The 21,107-nt window shown below is 39.0% G+C and overlaps 1 protein-coding gene across 1 annotated transcript; it reads left to right on the top strand.

The window, feature by feature from the left end:
* The first annotated feature begins 658 nt into the window (after positions 1-658).
* Positions 659-5,584, top strand: Dspp (dentin sialophosphoprotein). The gene is made up of 4 exons (XM_013029815.1): positions 659-709; positions 1,870-1,956; positions 2,104-3,054; positions 3,620-5,584. The coding sequence occupies exons 1-4, from the start codon at positions 659-661 to the stop codon at positions 5,582-5,584; spliced, it is 3,054 nt and encodes a 1,017-aa protein (XP_012885269.1).
* Positions 5,585-21,107: the final 15,523 nt, after the last annotated feature.

Raw genomic sequence — 21,107 nt, 5'->3', positions numbered from 1 at the left:
TCTTTCCACTAGACTAGGGTTTCTCAGTTCAGTTATTCTTCCTCTTACAGTCAAATTCCATAGATTAGAGGGGAGGATTACAAGTGCTTCATCTTTTAAGTACTCTCTTAGCAGAATTACTTAACATGATTAAAGCTATTCAGAAAAGAGGGATATGATTATCAAAGCAACAAGACATGGGCTGGGAAGGTGGCTCAGTGGTAGAGTGCTTGCCTTATATGCATGAGGCCCTGGGTTCGATTCCTCAGCACCCACATAAGCAGAAAAAGCCGAAAGTGGCTCTGTGACTCACGTGGTAGAACTGCTAGCCTTGAGCTAAAGAGCTGAGGGATAGCACCCAGGCCCAGAGTTCAAGCCCTACAACCGACAAAAAAGAGCAGCAGGACAGTTGCAGCTATGCTCTTGATACCACATTGGCACAAGCAGAAATAGAAGGAAGCTACTTCAATTCTCATCCTGGTAAAGCTCCATAAACCTTCATAACCCTGCCAGGTTTGTTGTGGAACACTGTAAATCTCCTCATGTTAAAAATATATTCCTTGCTCTAGAAAAGGGCAAACCAAAATAATGTATTACTATAGTTATCATTCTTTTCTTTATAAGCAATTTTGTGCTGTTCTTATTTTTAAACAGCCATCGATCTATGTTCTTAAGGAAAATGAAGATAATTATATACATTTGCATTTGGGCTGCTGCATGGGCTATTCCAGTAAGTATGTCTTCCTTAGCAAAACTTTGTCCTTAGTTGTCTTCACATCAAAATATGCATGCTGATGACTCCAAACATTTTGATCTCCATAAATGATTTCACAATATGTTTTTTTTATCTCAACAAAAACAAATGTGCATTTCAATTCATGTGTTCATTCTGTTAGTTGAAATGTATGCCTTCTCAGAGGATTATTTTAAAAAATGTACTCAAATGCCTGGGGGCCTCTGACTGTAATCATAGCTACTCAGGAAGCTGAGATGTAGAGAACTGAGGTTCAAGCCAGGCTGGACAGGAAAGTCTTCAAGACTTCAACTCCACTTCAGCAATATAAGGCTAAGATAAAGTGTCGGTCATGATAAAAATATCCAAAGTAATGTACATTCAATGCCAGGAAGTCATGGAGATATTGTCCATCATTCCTTCATGCCATGTAGATTTCATTTTAATAGCAATGTTGTTTAATATCGATTTTAAAGGAAGAATAATCAGAAAGATGAGGTTTTCAACATATGAAGAAACCAATGCTTCAATGAAAAGCATGGCCATTTATATGGTCATTCTGGAAGATTTGGAATACACAAGCAAACACAGATAAATATTCAGAGAATTATAACCTATTTGTCAGTTTATTAGCTACCTTCTGTGTTCAGTATTTTCCATGTGTTTTCATAATTCCAAACATTTTGGTATTTCTGTAGTTTAGAATTTTCCTACACATTCCAGGCATTTTCTTGCAGTTCCTACAGCTGATGTATTACTTCAGCTTGCTTCTGAATTATTCTTGTCACATCTGCAATTGTTTTAGGTTTTTTTTAGCCAGGATTATACTTGAAGTGGGCCCTTACTAATTCAAGAGGCTAGCTGGAACAGAACACCAAAGGTCTATCTCCTTGTCTTTATAAGGGATATTATCTATAGCTGAGATAAATGGTCTGGTCAATCAGTAACATTGGTGATAACAAAATAAAAAACATACATGTGCCATGAGGCCTATAACAAGCTGTTTCTCTTTCTACTTGACTAGGTCATCCTTTAACCTTTGTGTTCTATCTTTTCTTCTTTATGGAAAGAAAAATGTGGGTACACACATTGCACAAATGCATCAATACACATAAAAATAAGGATGTATATAATATCCACTGTTTTTATATTGGTAGGTTCCTCAAATTAAACCACTGGAGAGACATGCTGTTGAAAAATCTTTGAATTTACCTCTTCAAGCAAAATCAAAATTACCAGTACAGGTTTGAGACGTAAAATGTGTTTCCACCAATTTTCTGTTTCCAAGCTGATTTTACATCCCACTTTCTCCAAATTTCCACTCATCTTTTCAATTTGCTTTACTTTGAGATGATATTCACAATTTATTTTCAATTGTTTCTCTTTTTCAGAATGAGTTAATTGTCAATGACATCACTAAAGAAAGTGGTGGTACTCTGTACGAAAGTGAAATAGAAAGGCAACAGCATATCAAAGATGGTGACAAAGGACAGGGGAATGGCTCTGAGTGGGCAGAAGGAAGAGAAAAAAATCCTTCTACACATTTCATTTTAGCAAGTGAAGAGGGAAATCTTGAAGATGAAAATGGAGGCACAAGAACTCCAGAAACATATGGTCATGATGAGGTACATGGAAAAGGAGATACCACAGCAAATGCTATCAGGGGACAAGTGAGCATCTCCAGCAGTGTTAGAACAGTAAATGAGAGCAGAATTGATGAAAATACTGACCATATTCTAAAAGATAGGGATGGAACAGATGCAAGCCAGAATGCCACTGTTGTCCAAGAAAATAGACCACAAGTAGCTGATAGCAATAATAGTACAAACCATGAAGATAAAATAGACAGGATTGAGGGTGATCAAAATTCAACAACATCTCACACAGAAGGAGAGAGGAATGGCAATGGGAAGGCTGAGGTAATACCAGACAATGGGGAAGATGCTGGCCTGGATAATTCTGATGGGAATCCTAGTGGAAATGGAGCAGATGAGAATGAAGACAAGGGCTCTGGTGACAATGAAGGTGGGGAAGCAAATACTAAGGAAGAGAGCAGTGATCACAGCAAGGGCCAGGAAGGACAGGCTCAGGGAAAAAAAGAAGAGAAAAGCACAGGTCAAAATTCAGTTGAAGACTGTGACTCTGAAGAGAAGGAAGATCTCAACAATAACACTGGTACAGATGATAGCTCTAACAGCGAAGAAGAGTCTGGTGGTATTCTAGAAGGCAATGGTAGCCAAACAGAGAACCCTCAAGAATCAAGTCACAGAGAAAGTAAAAGTGTGGGAAATGGAATCATTCAACAGTCAGGCCCAAGTACTATTGGAAAGAGTCAAGATAAGGTTGGTTTTAAACCCAATTTCTTTAAATGGCAGTTTAAATTTTTTTCTCCCCTTTGCAATGGGATCATAGAAATAAGCCATGATAAACATCCAGGTTTTTTCACCTATCTTGAATGAATATCTAATGAGAAAGCTAGAATCCTTATTGGATTTTGATATGGAACAACTTAAAAAATACTAGTCATTTCTGAATAATTGCTCTCAATGCTAGAAACATCTTGAGCTAAATAATGGTTCTATCATGGAACTGCTTTTTACAACATTTCATATCATATTTTAATTCTACACAATTAAAATTGCATAAAATTGTACACAATCATTTTCAACATCATGTAATTGTTTACAAAACTTTCTACTGGGTAGAAATGTGGATAAGTTGATCAAGAACTCAAACAACTAAATACTTTTAGGTCTTGACCATATTTTCACAAATCAGTGTTTATAAAGTATTGAAAGCTAGATTCCTGTTACCATGGCCACGCACCATGAAATTGTCCTCCTTAGACAAATGCAATTTTGCAGTAAATGTTCACTAATTGGTCATTCCTTTCTTCATTTTCCTTAGGGAATGAAAATGGACTCTCCCAACAATGAGGACAGAACTAATATTACCAAAACAGCTGGGGAAATACATGAACAGAGTAAAAGACAGAATGGTGGAATCATAGGAAGGGAAAACAACAAACCACAGGGACAAGCTGACAATTCAGAAAGGCCTGGCAAGAAGTCAGAACCTGGGAACAAGGCTGGACTTAGCAAGACAGATAGCAGCAGCAACAGTGACAGATATGATAGCTATGATTTTGATGATGAATCCATGCAAGGCGATGGCCCTGACAGCAGTGATGGATCGAAGGGAAGTGATGATGCCACTTCAGAAGGTGACAATGACAGCAGTAGTCAAGGAGATGCTACCTACCACTCAGATGAATCTGAAGATAATGGCAATGACAGTGACTCAAATGGAGGAGATGATGACAGCGATAGCACATCAGACGCTAATGATAGTGACAGTAATGGTGATGGTGACAGCGAGAGTGATGAAGATGAGTCAGAAAGCAGCCAAGGCAAATCAGAAAGTGGTGACAAGGATGACAGCAGTGACAGCAATGACAGCAGCGACAGCAGTGACAGCAGCGACAGCAGTGACAGCAGTGACAGTAGTGACAGCAGCAACAGCAGTGACAGCAGTGACAGCAGCGACAGCAGTGACAGTAGCGACAGCAGTGACAGCAGCGACAGCAGCGACAGTAGCGACAGCAGTGACAGCAGCGACAGCAGTGACAGCAGCGACAGCAGCAACAGCAGTGACAGCAGTGACAGCAGTGACAGTAGTGACAGTAGTGACAGCAGCGACAGTAGCGACAGCAGTGACAGCAAAGACAGTAGTGACAGCAGCGACAGCAGCAACAGCAGTGACAGCAGTGACAGCAAATCAGACAGCAGTGACAGCAGCGACAGCAGTGACAGTAGTGACAGCAGCGACAGTAGCGACAGCAGTGACAGCAAAGACAGTAGTGACAGCAGCGACAGTAATGACAGCAGCGATAGCAGTGACAGCAAATCAGACAGTAGTGACAGCAGCAACAGCAGTGACAGTAAATCAGACAGTAGTGACAGCAGCAACAGCAGTGACAGCAAATCAGACAGCAGTGACAGTAGTGACAGTAGTGACAGCAGCGACAGCAAATCAGAGAGTAGTGAAAGTAGTGACAGCAGTGACAGCAGCGATAGCAGTGACAGTAGTGACAGCAGTGAAAGCAAATCAGACAGCAGTGACAGCAGCGATAGCAGTGACAGTAGTGACAGTAGTGACAGCAGCGATAGCAGTGACAGTAGTGACAGCAGTGAAAGCAAATCAGACAGCAGTGACAGTAGCGATAGCAGTGACAGTAGTGACAGTAGTGACAGCAGTGACAGTAGTGACAGCAGTGACAGCAGCAACAGTAGTGACAGCAGTGACAGCAGCAACAGCAGTGACAGCAGTGATAGTGAAAGTAGTGATAGCAGTGACAGTAGTGACAGCAGTGACAGCAGTGACAGTGATGACAACAGTGATAGCAGCGATGACAGCAGTGACAGTGATGACAGCAGTGATAGCAGCGATGACAGTAGTGACAGCAGTGATAGCAGCAACAGTGATAGCAGTGATGACAGCAGTGACAGCAGTGACAGCGATGACAGTAATGACAGCAGTGACAGCGATGACAGTAGTGACAGCAGTGACAGCGATGACAGCAGTGACAGCAGTGACAGCAGCGATAGCAGCAACAGTGATAGCAGTGATGACAGCAGTGACAGCAGTGACAGCGATGACAGCAGTGACAGCAGTGACAGCGATGACAGTAGTGACAGCAGTGATGACAGCAATGACGATGGCAGTGACAGCAGTGACCATGGGGCTAGCACCTCTGACAGCAGTGATGAGGACGATGACCAGAGCAAGTCTGGAAATGGCCACAGCAATGGGAGTGACAGCGCCAGTGCCAGTGAGGGCAGTGACAGTAACCACTCAACGAGCGATGACTAGAACAAAAACCCATGGATTCTTTGTGTGAAAATTTAATAATTGTTAGGAAAGAAGATTCCCAGCAAACTAAAGGAAAGAAACAAGCAGAAGAGTTCCATAAACATTCAGCGACAAAATGAGGGGAATCACATCGAATGTTGGATCCAGAGCCAAGTTTCAAAGCCCCCAATACCGCAGTGCATGACCTTTGGTAGATACAATACTAAGTGATCTTCATCTTCTGAAAATATTTTGTTCAAAGTGTAAATCTAAACATCAGAACAATTAAAACACTCTTTAATACTTCACACAGAAACCTCAACAAGTCACGTACTACATGATAAACTATTTAAACACTAAGGTGCTTTAGAGCAAAAAGGAAGCAAAATCTGCCTTAAGCTTCTGCTAGTTCTGTGTTTCCCACCATGGTGCTGACTTCAGTTCTCTAAAACTCAGTTTGGCCACTGATGTAGCTGCTTGTTCTAGGGAAGAAATACATTTGTAACACAAAATCCTCCTACAGCATCAATGCAGCTAATCAAGGCAAGGGAATAGTGTTTTTTAAGAGACAAATAGATTAATTTCAAGTTAAAATTTTGGAAGTTCTGAAGAATACTGCTCAAAAAGGTGCTCAGAAGATGGCCCAGGCAAAATAGGATGCGTGAAATTACATTTCTGAAAACCACTGAAATTAAATACCAAGTCCCTACAGCTATTGAATAAAACATCATGCAGTACTTAGAACAATGTTTTGCTTCCAGGAGCCACTCTCTAAATATGTAGTTAAGCAAATACATGACCAATTAATTCTGCAAGGTAGAGTCAACTTTTGAAGTCTACATAGAGAACAGCTAGTTTTCATAGCATTCTCAACACCTGAGATGTGGTTCCCATTTTCCTTTTAAACTTTAGCATGCCTCAACTTTCATACCAGACCCAGACACTTTACTTTCATGATTAATCTCTTTAATAAAGCCAGAGTTGTGGTGGGTAGTGTTTTGGAAATTTTACCTTTCTTACGTGAAAGTAATATATACAGTTAAGAGCTGAGAATAGATTATCCATTCTGAGTCTTTTCAAACTTGAGATGAAGCCCAAACTCTGGGGAATTAGGATCTTAACATTTTATAAGAATGGATTCCCTGTGATAGAATAGATTTACCATTTATAATCCACACTAAGGGCACTGTGAGAATGATCACGAGATCCAGACAGGAAAAACAAATTAGGGTTGTCCCAGAGAAATTGAGGGAAACTGCCTTGGTAATAATTTTCAAGATTTACTAGTGATATGCTGTAATTCTCCCCTTTTTCTACTTAAGCAATTATATTCAATTTATTCTACTGTGAAGCTAAAATCTGTGAAGAAGGTATAAATGCTAACTTCTTTAACAGTATGTACAACCAATTTTCACATGACAATGTATCTTAATAGTAGACATAAATTACACAAAATTACCTTGGAGCTTCACTTTCTTATCTTCTTCTTTATGTAAAGGTGTCTGGAACAAAATTGCAAGAAATTTTCCCAAAGGCTTTAAAAGATGCTGCTATTCACAAACTACTTTGAAACTGCAAATATTGTATTATGTTAGGTTTGATTATCCTATAGTCAGATAATAAGTCCAAAACCTTTGCCTTAAAATATGCATTAGATTTTAAATTGTTAAAGAACAAGACTTTTTGTTTTGTTTTAATTTGGAAAAATGCACCTTCTAGATCCTGTCATATTTATCTCAAAAGGTAATGATGAACTCTGAGCTGGCAATGGTTTTGGTACTCTGTAAACTATACAAGATATGTAAATGAGCAAGATAATGAATTTCAAGGTCTAATAAACATTTATATATAAAATTGCTCACAAGGAAAATTCTTTTCTTAATAATATAATGCATAATATCCATTTCTTTTCAAATCACTACTTTTAGGGGTTGGGAAGGTGGCTCAGTGGTAGAATGCTTGCCTTGTATGCCTGAGGCCTGGTTTTGATTCCTCAGCACCACATAAGCAGAAAAGGCATGATGTGGTGCTGTGGCTCTAGTGGTAGAGCGCTAACCTTGAGCTGAAGAGCTGAAGGACAGCACTGAGGCCCACAGTTCAGGCTCCACGACCGACAAAAAAATTACTTTTAATTGAAAAAGTAATATTGTATATACAAAATATAAACATACAAACACTTCTTTTGGTGTCTGTTCTGGGGTTTGAACTCAGGGCCTGGGCACTGTCTCTGAACATTTTTTTTGCTCAAGATGGGTACTCTACCACTTGGACCACAGCTCCACTTCTGGCTTTTTGGTAGCTAATTGGAGGGCTGGGTTAGCTTTAAACCAAGATCCTCAGATCTCAGCCTCCGGAGTAGGTAGGATTACAAGCTTGAGGCACCAATGCCCAATACCTCAAATACATTTCAGAGGTGCAAATATACAGATTTCCAGCCCTCTGCCTTTCCCTTTCCAGAGGCAATTCCTACTATCAATAGTACTATCTTCTGGAACTTTCTACAACTATTCTGTTCACATGCATATTCATCTTTTGAAAACAAATGGAAATCTACTATATGAAATACTCATCTTACTTTTTTCACTTGAATAATACAGAACATTGACTTACAACTCATAGATCAATCTTGATCTTTTTCATAACTATCTTTAACTTCATTTATGAAGAGCTATATACATTATTTAGTCATGTTTGATGTTCTGTCAGTTCTTTTTAAGCCATTTCTAGTCCAATAAGTGTATGTAAATGTCACCTGAGATACTAGCCTAACTCAGATAGACTTCTAGCTGGTTCTTAGACATTTCCTTACAAACTATTTCTTGTGGGGCAGCCTGTTCCTGTTCTGACAGCATGACCTAGAACTGATGTCAAAAATCATGAAGGGAGACTATGATCCTCATTTTCTTTTATAATCACATCTGCACTGACTCCTGAACTCTGAAGACAAGAATAGAACAGAACAGGCTAGCAGTGAGATGATTATTTTCAGCTATATTTTGAAATAAAGATTAATGAATTATCTCTCACAGGAGCAATACTCTATTGCTCATAGGAACAGAATTTTTTAAGCTCCAAGTTGCCAATCACTGAGCAGCTCATTGACATTTTGTAAAATGAGAAAAGAAGAAAGAAAACTCACTGTATCTATCATAGTGGTATGTGGTAAAACTCAATTCTTTCTATATACACATTTATATACAATTATTATGCATATATAGGACATGATGTAAAATAACTTCTTGTGTTCGTTTCAGTGGAAAAGTTTGAAAGCCGTTAGTTTAGTAATACATTACTGGTAGTCATTGTTTTATATTTTAAATTTTTTCACCTCAAAACCATTTATTTTCCTCCTTTTCTTTTGTTGTTAGTCATGGAGGCTAACCTCAGCTCTTCAGCTCAAGGCTAGCACCCTACCACTTCCAGCTTTTTTCTGCTTATGTGGTACTGAAAAATCAAACCCAGGGCGTCATGCACGTGGGGCAAGCACTCTCCACTGAGCCAGCTTCCCAGCCCCTGTTTTCCTCCTCTTTAAAGTAGAGATTTAAAAGAAGAAGGAAGTGAGGATAGGGAAATACGGTGTGAGTACAGAGAACAGGCAAAAGTGCTAGTTATTTGGGTGTGAGGTACTGAAATTTGTAAGGGGGTGGGGAACAAAACAGGTAACATTGTCACTTTTATCAAGTGGCTCTGTTGACTGTGCTGATGGATTTGCTGGGAACTAGAACTTTCTGATTGCATGAGTTAGTCCATGTATGACTGAAGATCTTAAAACTGGTTCTCAGAGTTTTCTTCTCTTTACCCACCTAAGAATTCCTTTTATATCTGGTCAGAGCCCCAAAACATGAAACAATGTGACTTTCTATTGGTGGTAGTGGTGCTGCTGCTGCTGTTATTTAAAAATCTCCTTACATGGAATGACAATCTTTGTGGAATCATACCTCACCATATAAATACAGTTTAAATTATTAACTTGAGGGAAAATTCCCAGAGGTCAAACTTGCTTTATGGTTTAGAAGGGAAGTTTTGAAAAATCTGTGGACCAAAATAACTATTTCTCCTTTCCCTAAAAGGAGCAGGAACACTAAACTAAACCAGTGTAGCCACAGATAGAAATACCACTGTGGTCTCATAGCCAAACCATTCTTTGGAAAGCAAATCCTCTAGAGAATGGAGCAAGTCAGCTACACAATGTTCTCAACTTCTACCACTGAACAGGGATAGTGGATTCAGATGCTGGAAGGATAAGGAATTCCTCTGAGGAATTCAGTAGCTCAGAAAACTGTCAGAAAGTGGAACTATCCCCAATATGTTTGCTTTAGCTTGCACAGCTCCAGCTCCAGCATGAAACGTTATAGTGGCACAGTTTTGTATTAGGCTGCTTCTTTTCTTCCCCTACACCTATTATTCTGGGATTTGCCACTGCCTCTATTCGCACTCCTTTTCATAGATGATGACAAGGAAAAAAATGCTTGTTCTTTGAAGAATTAAATTCCCAGGCATCTCCTTGTCTGAGAACCTAGGCAAACGCCCTTGGAGTTTTACATGGTCTTGGGTTTCAGACTAAACTTGCTGGTACCCCTACCTTCCTGATACTTTCCTCTGTTGAAAACACTGAATCAGTCATGGCTTAACTCCATTTCTACATTTTGAGATCAATCTGCATAGGCTGTGCCAGACCCACACTCAGACATGGCACATAACATTCATTCTCTATGTTATAATAATAGTCTGATGGTGATAAATGGGCTCTGATGTTTATCTCAAATGCCAGTCCTATTGCACTGGGCTTCAATGTTGCTTCCTTTTCCTGTTCTCTATCAGAATATTCTCAGCTTGACCAGCTTGAGAATACCAGCAACAAAATTGTTCAACACTACTGAGTTTTATCTCCCCAAAGGAACGACAGAGTCCACACACCAGAACCGCCATGAGAAGTCTCAGCAAAGGAAAAGAGAATTATTGTAGGATTGAGGGTAAGGACTGGATTTAGGAAATGTTTAAATGAAGCAGTGTTTGGGAATTTCAAAGAAAAGATGGTTTTACATCAGACTTGGTCTCTGAAGTAGACCAAGGCTCCCCTTTCTTTAGGAAGTGGGAAGCGAAGGTGAATGTGGTTTATGGGACCCATTAATCCCTTACCTGAATCTCCTCACCCAGCTTATCAATTGAGGTTTCTTCTCTGTGTCAAAGGCGTTAGACACACCAGGAAAGAGGAGAACACTATTCTCTGTGGCATAAGCTCTAACAGTGAAGTCTCCAATCATCATTGATTTTAGAGAATATATATTTCAGTGAGTAAAGAAGAAGGCTGTTCATTAGAAATGACAAAATAATGGCATTTGCAGGGAAATTTGCAGGAGCTAGAAGGAATCATGTTGAGCGAGCTAAGCCAAGAGCAAAGAGACAAACGGTACATGGTCTCCCTGATAAGTGGATGCTAAATCCAAAATGTTAGGTGATACGACAAAACTAACAGGACTTAAGAAACAAAGAATTCCTGCTCATCTGGTTGAACCACTACTAAATATCCCCATGCTGCTGATCACATGTATGGTGTATAACATGTGTACACCGTTATATGTTATAGACTGTGATAGACAATTTGCTCCAGGAAAGTTAGAATGAACTTGTGACTTTAAATGAGCATCATTATTCCACAATACTGTGAAATTCGGGAAATTATGTAATCACTTAATCACAATACAAAAAAAAAAAAGAACCTCGGGAAGGTAGGGAGGGAAGGGATGGTAGGGGGAAACATGGAGGGGGTAACAATGCTCAATAGGAAGTGTACTCATTACCTTACTCATGTAACTGTAACCCTCTGTATAGTATCTTTACAATAATAAATAAATAAATAAAAGAAGAAAGCTGTTATGAGCTTTAGCATCTTCAAAAAATATGTTGCATCTTGTCAAGATTTGTCCATTTTTCTGGGATGATAAACAGAAAGCATTATTTTTTACTTTCTTTGTCTCAGCTAGTTCTCAGAGATATATTTCTGCTTAGTCCTTTCTCCGGGTGCCTGTGTGTTCTTTAAATATTACTCCTTCAAGATCACACTTAAAGGAGCTTGCATCACTTCCTTTATTCTTGCTTCTCTTTTGCTGATTACTGTCTATACCCTAAACACACATTACCACAGAGTCTGAGTCTTGGTATTTGGAACACAGATTTCTCTGGTCAAATTGGGCACTGTGACACAACTTTTCCACTCTCATTTCTCACTTGCTTTATGTAGACTGAGAGGTCAACTTGCTGTCTCTAAAAAATGGCTTCTAGGGGCTGGGGGTTTAGCCCAGTGGAAGGGCGCTCACCTGGCGCGCACAAGGCCCTGGGTTCGGTCCTCAGTCCTGGAAAAAAAAAAGACATAAAAGCTACAAAAGACCAAAAAAAACAAGGCAACAACACTAAAAAATGGCTTCTAGACATTCACCATGGCTGGCCAAGTCCTAGAACTTAATCATTCCCTTCCTTAAAAATTTGAGTCATCCTGAAATTCAGGTTTTGTGATTTGGGTGGCAGTGGTGGGTCTTTAACTTCATGGGCATTTTCTCAGGAGTCTCTGTGATTATGGTTGCTGAAAATTTAGTTGTTCATTTGGAAAGTTTAGTTGTTCATTCCCTAATATTGTGTGTGTGTGAGTATGTGCGTGCATGTGTATATGTGTGTGTGTGTGTGTGTGTTGAACTCAAGGAATGTTCTCACTCGGTTTTCTTGCTCCCAGCTAGTGCTCTACCAGTTGATTCATGACTTTAATCCAGCTTTTCACTGGTTAGAGATGGAATCTTACGGATGTTTCTGCCTAGGCTGGAAGCCACAATCTTTCAGCCCTCAGCTTCATGAGTATGAAGACTACAGGCATCAGCCACAGAGTCCTAGCTCTGTTGCCCAGTTTCCAAGGTCTCATCCCTTTCATTTTCGACTCATAGCACAGTCATTTCATTTAACAGATGTCGAGGCATTAGTCATGTTGATCATAGTAGAGAACAAACAGAGATTTCCAGCACCTGATCTGTTCCTTGCTTATCTCTGAAGTTAGAGCCATGATATGTACATTATCTTCCACTGATATATTTGAAGATAATTTAGTTACCTAATTCCCAGTTAGCCAGTCAGTTGATAGATGTTTCTCAAACTATTTAGAGGGAATATCATTTATATATTTTTATTTCAAACCTATTATGGATCAACATTTTCATAAAATACAATAAAAATTAGTTATTAGGCACCAGTGGCTCATGCCTACAATCCTAGCCACTCAGGAGGCTGAGATCTGCCAGCCCATGAGACTTTTATCTCCAATTAACTACCAAAAAGCTGTAGTTGGAGCTGTGGCTCAAGTGGTAGAACACTAGAAACCAAGCTGGTGGTTCATTATGGTATCTGTGAAGACGTGGGCTCTCATGAGCCACCAGTGTCTGGCAACTCTAAGATTTCTAAAGCAAGTATATCCCTCATATATACAGCAATTCTTCTATTGATAGAAAAAATTAACTGAAGGCTGATTAAGTTGTGATGGCTTAATAATCTATCTCCTCTTTGCAAGAAAAGAACTACAGATATTTAGATATTTCATTATAAATAAGAAATATAATTTTACTGGACATAAGAAGCACATAGACTTGAGCTACTGGTGCTCTGTTTGACTTATTTCTTTGAGATAAGAATAACAAAGACAAGGTTGATGTTGGCTAGAAGAGAATAAGGGACAGAATGTATTAATCAAAGGTCAGGACACTGAACAAGAGACCTGTGTACAATGAAAAATATCTGCTCTATCAGTAAATAGTTTCTCCTAGATACTCCAATTTATCACTTGCTACTACTGCTTTCATGGATCTCTGGGTACACAGCAAAACCACAAGTGCAGTCACTGACTTAGAACTTTTCTAACTCCTTCTAGTTTTAACACATTAGGATTAAAATGAAAGAAAAACCCCACATGTTTTTTAAAGAATGGTGCATAGCCTTACCTAATGACATGGGAGACACTGGTGGACCCCATACTAATGTGTTTACAGTCTTCTTATGATACACCCTGGAAACCTGTGGAAGTGGAAGGTGGTGCAGAACAAAGAGGAAGATATAAATGATAAAAAGGAATAGTGAAAAATAGACAACCTTCTATAAAAATGACTTTATTACAAACTCAGTTATTCATAGAAAAAAGTCACTTAAGAACCTTCTTCAGTTCATTGCAAAAAAGCACTTAATATATGAGGTAAGAGAAAATATAGAAAAACTAGCCCTAAATATACCTTACCTAGAAAACATAGTCAATTATCATCCATCTGGCCTGTGTGGGAATTTTTTTTTTTTGTCGGTCATGGGACTTGGACTCTGGGTCTGACTTGAGTTCTTCAGCTCAAGGCTAGCACTCTACCTCTTCAGCAACAGCACCACTTCTGGTTTTCTTAGTGGTTTATTGGAGATAAGAGTCTCACGAACTTTCCTGCCTGAGCTGGCTTTGAATAGTGATCCTCAGATCACTAGATCTGAAATTTGGCTCTTATAATGAACATTTCTAGTTTTCTTTCAAAAGAGAGTAACAGTTTAAAGAGGATGCAATCATTTTTTGTGGGGAGGCTTGCTACCTTTATGTGAATTTTGTTTGGAGTTTGACATGTGCTAAATTCAACTTCTGCTCTCTGAGACTGTCTTTTTTAAAAATTTAATTAATTAATTAATTAATTTTTACTGGTACCAAGGCTTGAACTTAGGTCTTTGAACTTACTCTGCTCTCTTGCTCAACTGGCTTTCTCTCATTTGAAACATACTTCCAAAAACATAAGTATTTGCTGGTTATTTTGAAGGTGGATTCTTATGGACTCTTCTGCCCTGGCTGGCTTTAAACCTTGATCCTTCAAATCTATTCATAGCTGAGTGAATAGCTAGGATTGTAGACATGAGCTATCAGCACTTAGTCCCATTTGTGTTGTGTGATATTTACAGAGAACTACTTTTTCCTATTCATTAGGCATTATGAATAGGCTAACCAATGAAAATATAGCAAAGTCAGCCTAGTGCTGGTGACTCATGCTCATAATTCTAGCAACTCAGGAGGCTGAGAGCTGAGGATCACGGTTGGAAGTCAGGCCAAGCAGGAAAGTCCTTGGGACTCTCATCTCCAATTAACTACCAGAAAACTTGAAGTGAAGCCATGGTTCAAAGTGACAGAGCACTAGCCTTGAGCAAAAATGGTCAGAAACAGTGCTCAGGCTCTGAATTCAAGCCTCACGACTGGATATGTGTGTGTGTGTGTGTGTGTGTGTGTGTTTGTGTGTGTGTATACAAAAAATGCCCCATGACATCTTAGAACCATTGACCCTATGAAAGGAAAGAAAGGGGGATCAGTGTGGAGTTTTCACATAAGAAACTTAAGTTTTGTGGTTGGTCTCTAATGAGGCCCACTGACATAGTTGGTGATGTTCTTTCAAATGACTCTCCTGTACGACAAAGCATTTCAGAATAATAATTAAAAGGCTAAGATAAAATTTGTACTGACCCCAGAATTCCTCTAAAACATCTCTCAATTATCAACTTTTTTTGTTTCTCCTCATTTTAGTTCTTGGCTCTTTCTAGCTCTTAAATGACTCGTTTGAACTTTCATCTTGAACAAGGTTTGAGACATAACTACTAACATTTGATTGGTTCTATCAGCTACTGACTCGCGTAAGAGGTTCTTGTTTCTAGTCCCTGATAATCTTCCCCACCCTTCACCATCATCCTGAGTTACCTCATAGGCTCTGAAAAACTATTACTAGGGACCTTAATTTGAATGTAAGTTGAAGCTTTCAATTGTATATCCAGGCTGTGATGAGCATTAGCAATAATCACCAGCATAGTTATCTGAACCTCAATAGTGGTATTGGGAGGTGAGCCACATGTAGAAAAGCTAGAGACATGGTACCTAATCTAGTGGTTTTCAAACTTCAGTATGTATCAGAATGCCTTGGGCCTTGCTCACAAATGGATGCTTCCTTTTCTCTACTGAAGCTAAGGGATAACATTTATAGTTGTAACAAAGTTCCCAAGTAATGTTTGGGAAATAGTAACCCTTAGGTAATATTAGCCCTTGAGACTAAGCCAAGTCAAAGTCAATAAGGTAGTTTCACACATTAGCATTTGCAGTAAAGTGGGGCTAGAATTTGAATTATATTACATTAGAAAAATCAATATAAAGGCAGTTTTGAATGTTGATTGATTTGCATATGTGAGACTTGGACTTAATGATGATATCTTCTTATTTCTCTTGGATCATAAAGTCAATAGACAATCTATTCTTGGACGGTTTCTTTGTGACAGTTGAGTTAAATATTGAGCAAGCGATCTCTCTATCATTCACACACACACACACACACACACACACACACACACACACACACACTATATTGGTTCTGTTTCTGTGAGACCCTTAATTAATTGCTATGAGTGAGCCAAGTGACAAACACCTAGACACACTTGTTTTCCACAATATCAGAATACATTGAATATCACCAAATGCACACTTTAAAAGTTTGTTGGCATTATTTCAGTGGATCAGGTAAGATACTAGTAAAAGACCCAGTTCATGGAGCTACTGAGGCAGTGGTGGAAAACTGCAGACCTGGTTCAAGGTGATGAATTGATACCAGCTTTCCTGTGTCCTGAAACGAGATTTGAGTAAGTCATATTAAGCACTGAGACCATCTATGCTGAAGCCCTGGGGGAAGGGGACAGAGTTGGAAGTCTGTCAGTTGTTGATCCTTGATGCATGCACCAGGAGGTCATGATTGATAGGTGGCTAATCACCCCTATGGCCCTGTTTTCAGCTGCCTCTCTTTTATGGTGCATCCTTGCTGGGTCTGCTGTGGAGTCTCTGTGAGGGCGGGGCCCTTGTGAATGGCATCAGTGCCCTTTGTAGGGTCATAGAGCCAGCAAATGTTCTGCCACCAGGGGAGGAGATCACAACAACTTGTTAGCTTTTTATAACCTGGAAGAGGCCCTCAGCAGGATCCAACCAAGTTGGCACCCTGAACTTTGGCTTCTGGGTTCCAGAAGCATGAGAAATAAATTCTTGTTTATAAGCCATCTAGACTATGGTTCTCTGTTTTGGAAAAATGAGATATCTGGTTTGCCAAAAAAAACAATAAGTACAGATTCCTGCACCCCGCTCCCCCGCACCTTGCCCCAAACTTGGCTGAAACTGTGATCCTTGAGGTCTCAGGCTCTTGAGTAGCTAAGATTACAGGCATGAGCTGCCAGCTCCTGGCAAGGAGGGCATTATTAATGAGGAGAATCTCTGATTTAGAAGAAAAGCATATTGAGGATCGGAATGGCCATTTCAGAATGGCTAGAATACAAACAGAGTGAAGTTATGGAAAAGAAAGATGAGTTAAGGAGGTAATACAAAAGTAATATAGTACAGCTCTTATATTTCAAGTGTTTTATTTTTTAATTTATAAAATAGTAATTTCAAAAAGTTGACCTAAAATAATAATAGTAAATTTGATGATGGAAGCCAGGCATAGTAACTCACACCTAGTGTACCAGTGACTCAAGAAGCAGAGATGAGGATTACAATTTGTGATCAGTCCAGGCAAAAAGGAAGTTAGACCCCATCTCAATCAATAAACCAAGTACAATGGTACACATTTGTCATCCCAACTATGTGGGAGATTGTATGTAGAAGAATCATGGCCTGAGACCCAGGAAAATGTGAAACTTTACCTAAAAATTAATTAAAGCAAAGGAGAGTTGGTGGCATGGAAGGGACCTGTGTTTAAACCCAAGGATCACAATAAAAGAATGGAAAAAGTATTTTTGACCTAAAATTAATGAGAATATTTAAAAGCTGTGTAAAGATTAGTGATTTACACATCTGGATTTAACAAGGACAACTTGGATTTAATTCATGTGAATTCTTAAAGATACAGAAGGCACAATAATATTCAAGAGAACTAGTATAGCGTTAAGTGCAAGAACTGGTGCATAGCCAAGTGAAATGTGTCCAGGTGGAGAATTGCTGCTGTTAGAGGTTTTCCTGATCATTATGCTTCTGCTCATTTACTTCAAATACCCCAGAGCAGCAAAACATTTTCCAATGAAAAGTCAGGAATCACTTCCCCAAAGGGAAATGGGAAATGAGTCTGTGGGGAGCGAATGATGGAAGGTGAAAGGGCTGACTGATCAAGAAACACTGGAGCTGGGTACCAGTGGCTCACGCCTGTATTCCTAGTTACTCAGGAGACTGAAATCTAAGGATTGCAGTTCAAAGTTAGCCTGAGTGGGTAAGTCTGTTAGACTCTTATCTCTGATTAAACTCCAAAAAAGCTGTAAGTGGAGCTGTGGTTCAAGCGGTAGATTGCTAGCCTTGAGCAAAAAAGCTTAGGGACAATGCCCAGGCTCTGAGTTCCAGCCCAGGAGCAGCACTAAAAAGAAAAAAAATAGTACTGGACATTTAGACATGTTAAACTGTAATCTCCTCATACAATGTTTTAAAGTTCAGAAGAATAAAACCAAAATAAATATACTTATTTATTTTTGTGCTGGTTCTGGGACTTGAACTCAAGTCCTCAAAAATATCTCTGAGCTCTTTGCTCAAGGCTAGTTGCTCTACCATTTGAGCTACGGCTCCACTTCTGGCTTTTTGGTCATTAATTAGAGTTAAGAATCTCATGGTCTTTGCTGCTTGGGCTGGCTTCAGACCATGATCCTGAAATCTCAGCCTCCTGAGTAGCTAGCATTACAGGTATGAGCCTCCAGTGCCCAACATTTTTTATTCTTTAAGAAATTATTTATTAGCATATTTTGTGAGACATTATCTCACTTTATGTTAAGTAGTTCAGTCTAACCTTGATCTCATGTTCTTTCTGCCTCAGCCTCCCAAGGGCTGGAATTATAGACATGTGCCACCATGCCAGACTTACAAATTAGACTTATGAAAATACAATTTGTTTTGCCAAAATATACTTTATTACCAAATTACACATGTGAATTTTTTTATTTAAAAAAAAAACCTCACAAGTAAAGGTAAGAAGAAAGCATTTGGGAGGAAATGTGTTGCAATTGTGAAAGGTTTTCTCTATCTCTGACTGGACTAGTCTTGTCAATGACAGAAGACCTTTACATTCAGATTGAGATGCTCTTTTCTAGGCAGAGTAAGAATGGACACTTGGAACCCTTTCACCCACTGTTGCAGGGCTGAAGGAAGGAAGCTGTATGTAGGAAGCTGGAGATCTGATACTGTAATCTCGCCTAAGCTTTAGTCGAGTTTGGCAGGGAAAAAAGTGGGACATAGTGTACCCAGCATTATCCATTCTTATTCACTAGCAATTTTCTCCAAGATGAGAACATTCTGAGATCTCCAGACTGGCAAAGAATTCATTTTTGTGGCAGATTGAAATCAACCTCATGCAAATAACCAAGTTGTGGTCTTGTAAATTCAAAAATAGTCCTACAGAGTCAACTTTAATTTTCAAATGGTTTTGTTTTCACAATAAGAAAGTTCAAAAAGTTATGTTTATCTACTTCCAAACCTCAAGGAATTAATTAGCCATTTTAGGGAAAGGAGAAACTTAAAAAAAATTGAAAAATAATGTGGATATAAAAAATGTTACAAGTCCCCTCTGCACGGTACTTTCACAATTAAAAAAATGTTACAAGTGCTTGTTTACGTAAGATTAGGAAAACAGACTGTGAGCAAGGTCCATAAAAATGATGAAAGTACATTATGAGTTTATAGAACAGTTGCTTGTAATGATCACATGCAAAATAATGATTATTTTTTATATGCCAGTACAGAAGTTTGAACTCAGGGGCTGGGAAGGTAGCTCAGTGGTAGAGCGCTTGCCTTGCATGCATGAGGCCCTGGGTTTGATTCCTCAGCACCACATAAGCAAAAAGCTGGAAGTGGCGCTGTGGCTCAAGTGGTAGAACGCTAGCCTTGAGCTGAAGAGCTGAGGGACAGTGCCCAGGCCCAGAGTTTAAGCCCACGACTGGACCCAAAAAAAAAAAAAAAAGAAAAGAAGTTTGAACCCACGGCCTCACACTCTTGCTCAGCTTTCTTGCTCACAGCTGGCACTCTGGCACTTGAGCCATGCTTTTCAATTCACTGTCTGCTAGTTAATTTGCTCAGTGAGTCTAGTTTACTCCTCATAATCTGGAACTGGGAAATCCAAGATTAAACTATGTTTAGACTACATAAAACCATCCAGCTCTGTTCTCACATGATAAAGGGGCAAGAAAGCATTCATCCCAGCCATGTAGTGATCTCGTTCTACTACCATTACCTTCAAAGCTAGAATTTTAACACTTAAAGCCATAGGCGGACAAGGCACAGATACCTAGACAATAGCAATGTGCAAGCGGAAATGTCCTTTAGCAGGGCATTGGTGGCTTACACCTGTAATCCTAATACTCAGGAGGCTGACATCAGAGGATTTTGGTTCAAAATAAGCCCAGGCAGGAAACTTGCTGAGATTATTGTCTCCAATTAACCACCAAAAACTAGAAGTAGAGTTGTGACTCAAGTGGTAGAAGGCTATCCTAAGGTGAAAAAAAAAAAATGAATGGACAGTACCCAGGCCCTGAATTTAAGCCCAAGGAGTGGAAAAACAAAAGATACTTTAAAGAAGATACTTTTTAAGAAGATTCTTGTTTAATGAAGATACTTCTTTAAAGTATGTTTATTAAAGAAAAATAGATTTTCACCAATTAGTTGGCAATATACATCTTTTAGTTCATAGCCAATGATTGGATAATACAAATAATGTTTTAAAATTGTCATATAACTTCTATATGTGCATCAAACTTTTTATCATATTTTTATTAACATATGTCAGTTATTAGCATACATTAACATATATCACAAGAGGGAGTTCCTTGTGAAAATTCCACACACATACATAATATATTCCAATCAATATCAACCCTTCTAGCATTCTCTCTTTTTTCATCTGCCCTTCCTGAAACATGTCAATAGGTTTTATTGTTCTGTTTTCATACACGCAAATATTAATCTATTTCAACCATATTCATCCTCATTCACCCTCTTTATTAGCTCAATCCACTTCAGCCAGAATCCACACCCTTTTTTACATTACAATAGCTACAGACATGAATTTGTGAATTTTGAACTTGCATAAACTCAATAATATACATTATAATAATCTTTTTAAAATAATCAAATGGTCAGAAACTTAGATATGAGAATTTGGCCATTTGAATCTTATTTTTTGATAGTACTGGGGTTTGAACTTAGGGCTTGTGCTTGCTAGTCAGGCTTATTTCCACTTGAGCCAGGTGCTCACAGATAAATTTATGTGTATAATCCATTTTGATCCTGTCATCTTCTTCCACTCTCGTCTCTCCCACTTCCTTAAGTTTCTGAGTTAGTTTTCAGGTATGTACATGAGTATTATTGCTATACTAACTCATTCGTCTCTCTCTATTCTCCATTTCCCCCTCCTCTTAACACCCACCTCTCTTCAATCAAGACATGTCTTCATTCCCTAGTATTCATTTTGTTCAAAGGGGTTACACCATGGAAACACACACCTGT

This window comes from Dipodomys ordii, unplaced genomic scaffold, assembly GCF_000151885.1.
Source record: "Dipodomys ordii isolate 6190 unplaced genomic scaffold, Dord_2.0 Scaffold123, whole genome shotgun sequence".
Lineage (NCBI taxonomy): Eukaryota > Metazoa > Chordata > Mammalia > Rodentia > Heteromyidae > Dipodomys > Dipodomys ordii.
This window is presented reverse-complemented; position numbering and strand designations above follow the sequence as displayed.